Raw genomic sequence first — 12,435 nt, 5'->3', positions numbered from 1 at the left:
TCCCAATCCCTTCAGTGGCACCAGGTACCCAAGGACTGAACACAAGAAGCAAACAGGGGCACACCCTCCATCATGGCAACTAGGGGCAGCCAACACCCCTTGCCAATTCCCTCACATCATCCCTACTGCAACCAGAGACCTGTGCATGCTCTGAACATGCCCATGCAGCCCTGCCAGCTCAGGATTGTGGGTGACAGTCTCCACATCACACACTTGGTGGCCAATGAACCAGGCACCTACCTGTGCCTCAAACAACCAGTAAGTGGCAGGGCAAACACACAACACACAACTCAACTACCAAGGAGAACACCCTGGCATTCTAGGCAAGGTGACCAGCATGACAGATTCATTACCTCACCAAAAATCTTTGCCTGCATCTTCAGCACCCACTCAGAAGAGTAAACAGCCTCCCGGGCTCACGCACCTAGTAGCTGCTCTTACCACATGAGGACAGAAAGTGAGAATTTCAATGATGCCAAGGACCAGAGTAGTACACATGCCAAGCCAATTTGGACATCTTAAAATTATATATATATATATATATATAGGCTGGAGTAAACAAAAATAAATGAATAAATATAATAACTTATTAATGCCTCAGAGACAACAATCAATATCAGATCACAGAAAGAAACAGGACAAGATGATCCAGCAAGCAACCAAAATAAGGAACCAGAAAATCTCCTGGAGGAACATAAGGCAATGAAACTACCTGATAAAGAATTCAAAAGACAGAACTCTCCAACAGATCAAGAAGAAACACACAGACAGCAATAGAAAAATTCAGGAAAACAATACAAGAACAAAATGACAGAATAAACAGGCTGCTAGAAACCATAGAAAAACAGCAAATAGGAGTTCAGAAGCCTAACAATAAAATTTCAGAATTAGACAACTCAGTAGAAGGTAATAGGAGCAGAATTGAGACAATGGAAATCAGAATTAGTGACGTTGAAGATATATCCCTTGACATTAATTTGTTTGAAGAAAAGTCAGACAAAAAGAATTAAAAAAATGAAGAAAACGTATGAATTGTATTAAATACTACTTAGCAGAAAAACTTACGCGTGATCAGAGTACAAGAACAGGGGAGATAACGGAAAACTCAGAGAAAATTGTTGAAGATTTGCTGACAGAAAAAAATCCCTAATATAAAAGACAAGAAGATAGCTATCTGAGAAGCTCAAAGAACCCTATACAGAATAGACCCCAAAAGAAAGTCACCAAGACATGTCATAATCAAACCTGATAAAACCAAAGAAAGACAAAGAAATAATCCTAAAAGCAGCAAAGGATAAATGAAAAGTCACCTACAAAGAGGACCAATAAGACTAAACTGATTTCTCAGCAGAAATCATGCAAGCAAGAAGATAATGGGATGACATATATAACCAAAACCAAACCCATTGCCGTTGAGTCAATTCTGACTCATAGTGACCCTATATGTAAAGCCTTGAAGAAAAACATATATATATATCAAATAAGAATTATATAGCCAGCAAAATTTTCTCTCAAATATGATGGCAAAATTAGATCATTTCCAAATAAACATAAATTAAGAGAATTTGTATATATATATAAAAAAAAGGCTTAAATTACAAATACTAATAATAGTCCTCCAATTAGCAACTGAACAACATCAGACATTTCAAACTAAGACACAGGGCAGATCGACCAGACATCAACCCAGAGATGGAATTCAAAAAACAAAGCAAAACTAAAAGGTTGAAAATAGGGAACCAGACACGTCAATATGTAAATGCAACAATGTCAAAAAAAAAAAAAAAAAAAAGGAGAAGGAATAAATGGTATAGCCATAGAACTTCCTTACACAGAAGAAGTGAAGACTGGTTTCAGCGTAGAAAACTAAAGATAAATGTCAAGGTAAGCAAAAAGGAAGCTAAGAAACCTACCCATCAAAATAAAAAAGAAGAAATTAAAGTCTCAGCAAACACAAAATCAAAAATAACGAAAGAGATGAAAAGAATATACATAAACAAAAATAACATAGCACAGAAAATTAACAGGAACAAAGAAATCATCAACACCACACACACACACACACACACACACACACACAAATACATCAAAATGACAGCAGTAAACTCATACTTAACAGTAATTAAGCTGAATGTAAATTGCCTAAATGCACCAGCAGAGAGACAGAGAGTGACAACATGGATGAGAAAACACAATCCATCTATATGCTGTCTACAAGAGGCACAGTTTAGACACAAAGACATAAACTAAAACTCAAAGGATGGAAAAAAAAAGTATCAAATAAACAACCAAAAAGAGCAGGAGTGGCAATATTAATCTCTGATAAAATAGTCTTTAAAGCAAAATTCACCATAAAGGATAAGGAAGAACAATATATAATGACTGAATGAATGGTCAATACACCAGGAGGACAAAACCATAATAAATATCTACACACCCAAAGACAGGGCTCCAAAATACATTAAAAAAAAAAAAAAAATTCCAGCACTAAAAAGAGAAATAGAAAGTTCCTTTATAATCGTAGACTTTAACACACCACTTTTGGTGAAAGACAGAACATCTAGAAAGAAAATAAAGATACAGAGGAACTAAATGCCACAATCAATCAACTCGACCTAATAGACATACACAGAACACTCTCCCCAATTGCAGCAAGGTATACATTCTTTTCCAATGCACATGGAACATTCTTCTGAATAGACCACATTTTAGGCCACAAAGCAAGCCTTAACAAAATCTAAAACATCAAAATAATACAAACCATCTGCCCTGATCATAATAGCAGAATAGTCATAAAAGCAGAAATCAATAACACAAACAGCAAGGAAAAACAAAAAATCAAATACATGGAAACTAAACAAGACCTTGCTTAAAACCTACTGGGTAATAGAAGAAATCAAGGATGGAATAAAAAGATTCACAGAATCAAATAAGAATGAAAACACATCTTATCAAAACCTTTGGGACACAGCAAAAGGCAGCGCTCAGAGGTAAATATATAGCAATAAATTCACACATCCAAAAAGAAGAAAGGCCCAAAATCAAAACATTAACCCTACAACTTGAACACAGAAAGAGAGCAGCAAAAGGAACCCTCAGGAAACAGAAGAAAGGAAATAATAAAGATTAAAGCAGGAATAAATGCAATAGAGAATAGAAAAACAGTTTAAAGAATCAACAGAACCAAAAGTTGGCTCTCCGAAAAGATCAACAAAATTGAAAAGCGATTGGCCAAACTTACAATGAAAAAAAGGAGAGGAGGCAAATAACCTGAATGAGAAATAAGCCCAGTATTATCACAGCAGGCCCAACTGAAGTAAGAAGGATCAAAATACTATGAAAAATTGTTTTGCAACAAATTTGAAAACCTGGAGGAAATGGACAAATTTCTAGAAACACACTACTTACCTAAACTAACACGAACTCACATAGAAAAACTAAACAGACCAATAACAAAAGAAGACATGGAAGAGGTAATAAAAAGAAAAACTCCCAATGAAAAAAAGCCCTGGCCTGGATGACTTCACTGGAGAATTCTACCAATCTTTCAGAGGAGAGCTAACACCAATATTACCCAAGCCATTTCAGAGCATAGAAAAGGAAGGGATACTTCCAGACACATTCTATAAAGTCAGTATAATCCTGACACCAAAGCCAGACAAAGAACAACAACAACAAAAAGGAAAACTACAGACCAATATCCCTTATGAACATAGACTTGAACATCTTCAATAAAATTCTAGCCGGTAGAATTGAACAGCATATTAAAAAAATAATACACCACGATCAATTGGGATTTATCCACCACATGCAGGAATGGTTCAAAACTAGAAAATCAATTGATGTAATCCATCACATAAATAAAACTAAAAAATCACATGATCTTATCAGTCAACACAGAAAAGGCATTTGGCAAAGTCCAACACCCATTCCTGATGAAAACTCTCAGGTAAATAAGAATTGAAGAGAAACTCCTCAACATAAAAAGGGTGTTTATACAAAGGTAACAGCCAACAACATTCTAAATGGAGACTGAAAGCATTCCCCTTGAGAATGGAAACCAGACAATTCTGCCCACTATCACCACTCTTATTTAAGATTGTTCTGGAAGACCTAGCTAGAGCCATAAGGCAACCAAAAGAGATAAAGAACATCCAAATTGGTAAGAAAGCGATAAAACTACCCCTATTCTTAGATGATATGATCAGAAAACCCCAAAGAATTCGCAAGTTACTGCAACTAATAGAAGATTTCTGCAAAGTAGCAAAACACAAGATTAACATAAAAAAATCAGTTGGATTCCTCTACGTCAAAAAAGAGAACTTCAAAAAGGAAATCAATGAATGAATACAATTTACAATAGCCTCCAAGAAGATAATGTGCTTAGGAATAAATATACCAGGAATATAGAAGACCTATATAATGAAAACTGCAAAGCACTATTGCAAGAAACCAAAAGAGACCTATCAAAATGGAAAAACATGCCATACTCTTGGATAGGAAAACTCAACATCGTGACAATGTCAAATCTACCCAAAGCTATCTACAGATACAATGCAATCCCAATTCAAATTCCAACAGAATTCTTTAGTGAGATGGAGAAATAAATCACCAACTTCATATGGAAAGGGAAGAGGCTCTGGACAAGTAAAGCATTACTGAAGAAGGACAAATTACGAAGCCTCACACTGCCTGTTTTTCGAACCCATTACACAGCCATGGTAGTCAAAAGAGCCTGGTAGTGGGTACAACAGACACATACACAAATAAAACAGAATTGAGAACCCAGACTAAAATTCATCCATCTATGATCCATTTGTATTTAACAAAGGTACAAAATATGTTAAATGGGGAAAGGACAGTCTCTTTAAAAAAGGGTGACAGCATAACTGAATGTGCTTTTCAAAGAATGAAACAAGATCATATCTCACACCATACACAAAAAGTAACTCAAAATGAATCCAAGACTTAAATACAAAATCTAAAATGGTAAAGGTCATGGAAGAAAAAATAGGGACAACTCTAGGGGCCCTAGCACATGACATAAATATTGTTGTATACAAAACATAACTAATAATGTACAAATACCAGAAGAAAAACCAGATAACTGGGAGCATCTAAAAATTAAACACTTATCAAAAGACTTCATCAAAAGAATTACATAAGAACCTAGAGACTGGGAAAAAAAGTTTTGGCTACCACATATACCACAAGCGTTTAATCTCTAAAATCTACAAAATACTTCAGCATCTCAATAACATAAAGACAAATAATCCAATTAAAAAATGGGCAAAGGATATGAACAGACTCTTTACCAAGGAAGACATTCCGCTGGCCAGCAGATACATGGAGAAATGCTTGAGATCATTTGCCATTAGAGAAATGCAAATCAAAACTACAATGAGATACCATCTCATCCCGACAATACTGGCACTAATCCCAAAAACACAAAATAATAAATGTTGGAGGCGTTGCAGGGAGATTGGAACTCTTATACACTATTGGTAGGAATGCAAAATGTTGCAACCACTTTGAGAAACAATAATGAATCTGTGAAACATCTCACAACATGGATGAATCTGGAAGGTATTATGCTTAGTGAAATAAGTCAATCACAAAAGGACAAATACTGTATGAGGCCAATATTATAGAAACTCATGAAAAGGTTTACATGCAGAAAGAAACAATCTTTGATGGTTACGAGGCAGGTGTGGGGTGGGAAGGGAAAAACACAAAACAGACAATAGGTAAGTGGTAACTTTGGTGAAGGGTAAAACTTTATACAATACTGGGAAAGTCAGTACAACTGGACCAAGGAAAAGTCATGGAAGCTTCATAAACTGAATTACTGGTTTTAGGGCTGGGCACCATGGTCTGGGGGAAATCTAGTTCAATTGGCATAGTATAGGTTATAAAAACTGTTCTACATCCTACTTTGGTGAGTAGTGCCTGGGTCTTAAAAGCTTGTGAGCCACCATCTGAGATACCCAACTGGTCTCACTCCAACTGGAACAAGAGAGAATGAAGAAAACAAAAGACACAAGGGAAGATTAGTCCAAGGAACTAATAGGCCACAACTACCACAGCCTCCACCAGACTGAATCCAGCACAACTAAATGATGCCTGGCTATCACCACTGACTGCACTGACAGGGATCACAATAGAGGGTCCCACACAGAGCTGGAGAAAAACGTAGAACAAAATTCTGACAAAAAAAAAAAAAAAAGACCAAACTTAGTGGTTTGACAGAGACTGTTGAAATCCTGAGAGAGTGACCCCTGACATCCTTTTAACTCAGCACTGAGGTTTGCCCTTCAGCCAAAGATTAGACAGGCCCATAAAACAAAATGAGACTTACTGGGTACACCAGCCCAGGGGCAAGGACCAGAAGGCATGAAGGAACAGGAAAGGTGGTAATGGGGAGCACAAAGATCAAGAAGGGGAGAGTGTTGACACATCGTGGGGTTGGTAAAAATGTCACAAAACAATGTGTATTAATTGTTTAATGAGAAACTATTATGCTCTTTAAACCTTCATCTAAAGCACAATAAAATAACCAGAAAAAATAGATCAAAAAAAGAAAAAGAATACTTACAGCCTTGGAAACCCTATGAGGCAGTTCTACTCTCACCTAAAGGGTCGGTGTGTGTCAGATCGACTTGAAGGCAGGGAGTTTGGTTTGTGGTTTAATAAATTTTAAAATAAAAATAAAAAATAAATTTGCAGCAAACATAAAGTAGGCTGGAAGTCAATTAGAATTACTTAACTAAAAAAGAAAGAAAAAGAAGGATGAATAAAATCTCCTCAGGCAGCAGTAAACAAGGTTTTTAATTTAAATATTTAAATGTTCTCTCTTCCTAAGCCTGAACAGCAAAGAATTTCCTCTATGCCAGTATGTTCTTGCTGTCAGTTTTTGTCAAATCCATTCCAATTCCTGCTGACCACGTGTGTGCAGAGTAGAACTGTTCCATAGGGCTTTCAAGACCATGACCTTTTAGAAGCAGATTGCCAGGCCTGCCTTCCGAGGCACCTAGGAGTGTGTTCAAACCACCAACTTTTCAACTGGTAGTGGAGTGGTTAACAGTTTGCACCATCCAGGAACTGTGAAGTTATTTTCAAATGTAGTTTACATTGTTTGAGTCTCTTATGTGGCATATTTGAAATCAAGAACAAATACTTGCTTAGGACTCTCCTTGGGTGTTGACAGGACTTAATAACAAAGAGAGCAAGTATTAACAAATTATCACACCTGTTGTGGAGAAAGAACTTTCGCCAAAGTCTTCTGCAACAAAACAAAATGGGAAATTGACTGCAAACACTCCAGCTATTAATGGACCAAAATCCAAGAAAGTATAATCTCTAAGTGCTTTTTATACAGTTTTGACAGGCGCTAATTCATTATGAGTAAATTACTTACAGAATATGACTGATTAAAGTAAGACAAAGAACTAAGATCGTGACTGGGTGGCATTTTCATGTTTTTCTTTTCTAACAATGTGGTCTATTGGCTCAGGAGTCCTGGGTCTGCCATATGATGGTTGTTTTTTGTTATGTGTGCTAAATATGATATTGGATAGATCTTTTACTTGATCCCTAGGATAAACTGCTATTTAGTTTTTGATACGCAGGACCATTGTCCATTGAATGGGTTAGAGCACACTGTTCCACTTCTTTGATGTGGTTTTCTACTCTTTCAGGCTTTTCAGATTCTGACAAACAGGCTGGCCTTTTGTGGCTATTACTTGCTGTGCCTAGGTTAACCTTTTATCACACCTATACTGGGATTTGCCACAGAAGAAGCTCAAAGCTAATATTTCTAAACTCTTGTATAGAAACATCTCAGGTTGTCTCCAGTTACAGATTCTTGTAGAACTCTCCAAGCTTATACTTAAATCATCTGAATTAAAATAAAAGACATAGGTAGCACTTTGGAAGAGTAAATGGGTGAAAACGGTGGGTACTTGTTTTCCTATACATATTTTGTAGGGGAAATACTTATCAAAGCAATTATTAAGAGCTTACTGGGTGGTACCAGGGTTGTGGCAGTGAACCATATGTAGAGGTGGGTATGGCTACTTTCATGGTGATTACAGCCCAGTGCATTTTTGGACAATAAACAGGAGATTACAAACTAGAATGATTAATGACAAAACAGAGGATATATTGGATTGAGAACTATCACAACACATGGATGGGTCTCTAACTCAGATTTTAAAATTCTACTTACTCCTTTTGAATTAAGAGTTAGAGCAAATAAGCCAGACAATGCAGGCACATGGAGGCATAGGGCAGGAAATTGTTTCGTGCTAGAAATGTGTGACAAACTGGAGATTACAGCAAACATGTTGCTATGATTTATGTTGTTTATTAACTAAACAGAAGAAAGGAGGCAGATAATCAGTGGTGGTAGATGGTATTTTCAATGCAGTTGAGGACTGAGTTTTAATCAATTGTGTGGAAGAAGAGAGGAGGCAATGGCAGTAGTGGGTCCCTGTATCCTTGTCATTCTTAGTATTTCTTCTAACGAGTGTCTCAATAATTCATATGGGAGAAAACCCCAGCTGCAAAAATGGAATCAAAAAGGCCATGAAAATAAGGAAAGTTGTCAGTAAATTCCAATGAACGAGGAAAAACGTTGACACATGAACTGATACAAAACACATCAATTTGTGCAAGGTAATAGGTAAAGACTTAGATCTAATAAAACCATCCTCACCCTATTTCTTGTCACAACAATGTCCTCTTCTCTAGAATCTTCTTCAGGGCAGCACTGACATCCTTATTCCTCAGACTATAGATCGGGGATTCAGCATAGGCACAACAATAGTATAAAACACAGAAGACACTTTCTCTTCGTCCATGGAGATGACTGATGATGGCTGCAAATACGTGAATGCTACAGAAGCGTAGAAGATTGCAACAGCTGAGATGTGTGAGCTGCATGTGCTGAAGGCTTTGGACCTACCCTCAGTGGAGTGAATGCAGAGGATGCTAGCAATGATGAAGACATAAGACCCAAGGATGGTCAGACTAGGGGCAAGAATGTTAAATGTACTAAAGATTAGAATCAGTAATTCATTGACGTAGGTACTAGAGCATGAAAGGTTTAAGAGGGAAAGCAGGTCACAAAAATAATGGTTGATAACATCAAATTTGCAGAAATGAACCCTAAATATGCAGCCCGTATGAGCTGATGCACAAACCAGTCCTATAATATACACTCCAAAAATCAGATAAATACAGACCTGGGGGGACGTAATGCTATTATAAAGCAGGGGTCTACAGATGGCAACATAACGGTCATATGCCATTGCAGCCAGCATGTGACACTCTGCAATAGCAAAAATGAGGAAGAAGTAGAGCTGAGTAATGCATTTGAGGTAGGAGATGGTGTTCTCTGTCACAAAGCTCACCAGCATTTTGGGAGTAATGACAGTGGAAAGGCAGAGATCAATGAAGGACAAATTGCTGAGGAAATAGTACATGGGGGTGTGCAGGTGAGAAGTAAGCCCAATCAGTGTGATCTTGCCCATGTTGCACACCACTGTGATCACATAGACTCCAAGAAGGAGGAACAAGAAGGGCAGCTGGAGTTCTGGCTTTTCTGTTAGCCCAGCTAAGATGAACTCAGTCACTGTAGAGTGATTTCCTGATGTCATTTTCCTCTTGGCAGCTTCTGGAAAGAAGAAAGAAAGGTGCAGCTGTTAGAAGAAGTTCATCGTTAGTTGCCATTTAAGGTGCTCCATGTAGATGATTCATGGTTTGGGTTCCCCTTTATGTCTATTGTTGTGGTTAGGTGCCTTGGAGACTATTTTCAACTCATAAAAACCCCATGCGATCCAGTAGAACTGCCCCATAAGATTATCGAGGTTGTGGGTTTTTTTTTAATTCTTATAGAAGCAGATCATCAGGCCTTTTGTCTTGCAAAACTCCAGGGTAGGTTCAAACTGCCAGCCTTTTGGTTAGCAGCCAAGCACTTAATCATAATGCCACCAGGGCTCCTTTGTCTCTATTGTTAGTGTTGTTGTTATTGTGTGCTGTTGGAGAAACACATTAATATTTTTGTAAATAAAGCTTAGTAACTATATGAAATTAAGGCAAATTTCACTTAAGTAAATGGACTAAGAATTGAAGAGTACTTGAAACACCAATTAAGATCAAAGACAACAGCCTTCAGTTTGGATTATACCTCAAATAAAGAAAAAAAAATCCTCACAAATGAGCCAATAAGCAACATCATGATAAACAGATAAAAGACTGAAGTTGTCAAGGATTTCATTTTACTTGGATTCACTATCAACACCCATGGAAGCAGCAGTCAAGAAATCAAAAGATGCATTGCATTGGGCAAATCTGCAGCAAAAGACCTCTTTAAAGTGCTAAAAAGCAAAGAAGTCACCTTGAACACTAGGGTACACTGACCCAAGTCTTGATGCTTTCAGTTACCTCATATGCATGCCAAAGCTGGACAATGAATTAGGAAGAATGAGGAAGAACTGATGCCTTCGAATTATGGTGTGGGTGAAAAATATTGAATATACCACAGACTGCTAAAAGAACGGACAAATCTGTCTTGTAAGAAGTACAACTAGAACGCTCCTTAGAGGCAAGGTTGGCAAGACTACATCTCACATAATTTTGGACATGTTATCAGAAGGGATCAGTCCCTGGAGAAGGATATCATGCTTGGTAAAGCAGAAGGTCAGTGAAAAAGATGAAGATGTTTAACAATAGGATCTTGTTAAAATGTAGACTCTGATTCAGTATATCTGGGTGGAAATCCAAATTCTCAGCAGGGGGTCAACTGGAATGAACCAGGTAGAAGCCCTAGTTGGGCGAGAGAAAAGCAAAGATATGAAATTAAGGGATATACAATTATAAATTTGGTCTACTCTTTAAAGAGTAAACAAATGATTTAGTATTATATACAACAATGTAAAATTCCAAATGGATTAGAATTAAATTATAAAAATAATAAAATGTAGAATATCTTTAAGTTAGTATCTCACTTCTACACCAAAATAAACTTGAAATGAATCATAGATCTAAGCGTAAAGGCTAAACTATAGAACTTTTAAAAGAATACAATAAAAATATTTTTAAGATCTCATAGTATTCTAGTATTTCTCTGAAAGAACACACATACATAAAAAAAAAAACAGCCTGAAAACAAAACAAAAAAACCTAACCATAAAAAGGGTTAAAACGTACTTTATCAAAGTTAAAAACTGCTTCTCAAAAGATACACTAAGAAAACAGAAAGGCAAGCCAAAGACAATACATATATCTGTCAATTTTTTAAAATAAAAAACTTTAATTATTTCCAATTAAGAACATAAGGACAACCAAATTGAAGTAATACAATTTGAACACATACCTCACAGAAGAAGATAATCAATAAGTATATTAAAATATGCTCAATGTCATTAGTCACCAAGAAATTAATATTAAAAGCATGTTATTGTTGTTTTTAGGTGCCATCAAGTTGGTTCTGACTCATAGCTACCCTATGCACAACAGAACGAAACACTGCCCAGTCCTGCGCCATCCTTACAGTCGTTGTTATGCTTGAGCTCATTGTTGTAGCCACTGTGTCAATCCACCTCGTTGAGGGTCTTCCTCTTTTCCGCTGACCCTGTACTCTGCCAAGCATGATGTCCTTCTCCAGGGAGTGATCCCTCCTGACAACGTGTCCAAAGTACGTAAGACGCAGTCTCGCCATCCTTGCCTCTAAAGAAACTCAACAAAAATACAGAAGATCTAAAGGCCACAATCAGCCAACTTGACCTCATAGACATATATAGAACACTCTGCCCAATGTCTGCAAAGTATACACTCTTTTCCAATGCACATGGAATGTTCTTCAGAATAAACCACCTCTCAGGCCACAAAGAAGCCCTCAACAAAATCCAAAACATTGAGATAATACACAGTATCTTCCCTGTCCACAATGCCATCAAAGTAGAAACTAACAACAGGAAGAGCAAGGAAGACAGATTTGTTTGTTCTTTTGGCAGTCCATGGTATATTCAATATTCTTTGCCAACACCACAATTCAAAGGCGTCAACTCTTCTTCGGTCTTCCTTATTCATTGTCCATGTTTCACATCCATATGATGTGGTTGAAAATACCATGGGTTGGGTCAGGGGAAACAATAAGACTAGGCTCTGGTTACTTGGCAGAAACTATGCAGACAGAAAGGAAATGGTATGACATACATAAAACATTGAAAGAAAAAAAATTGCCAATGAAGAATAACGTATCCTGCAAAACACTCACCAAATACAATGGAGAAATTAGGACATTTTTAGATAAAGAAAAATTAAGGGAATATGTAAAAACCAAACCACACTTAGGAGTCCTTCGATTTGAGAACAAATAACATCAGGTGACAGGCTGAATCTATGACCTAAGGACTCATGAACCAGATACCA

General features: G+C 37.0%; 1 protein-coding gene across 1 annotated transcript; it reads right to left on the bottom strand.

The window, feature by feature from the left end:
* Positions 1-8,786: 8,786 nt before the first annotated feature.
* LOC126060674 (olfactory receptor 8G5-like) lies at positions 8,787-9,659 on the bottom strand. Its single transcript, XM_049856903.1, has one exon. It carries the CDS (start codon positions 9,657-9,659, stop codon positions 8,787-8,789), a length of 873 nt encoding a protein of 290 aa, XP_049712860.1.
* Between the last annotated feature and the right edge of the window lie 2,776 nt (positions 9,660-12,435).

This window comes from Elephas maximus, chromosome 17, assembly GCF_024166365.1.
Source record: "Elephas maximus indicus isolate mEleMax1 chromosome 17, mEleMax1 primary haplotype, whole genome shotgun sequence".
NCBI lineage: Eukaryota > Metazoa > Chordata > Mammalia > Proboscidea > Elephantidae > Elephas > Elephas maximus.
This window is presented reverse-complemented; position numbering and strand designations above follow the sequence as displayed.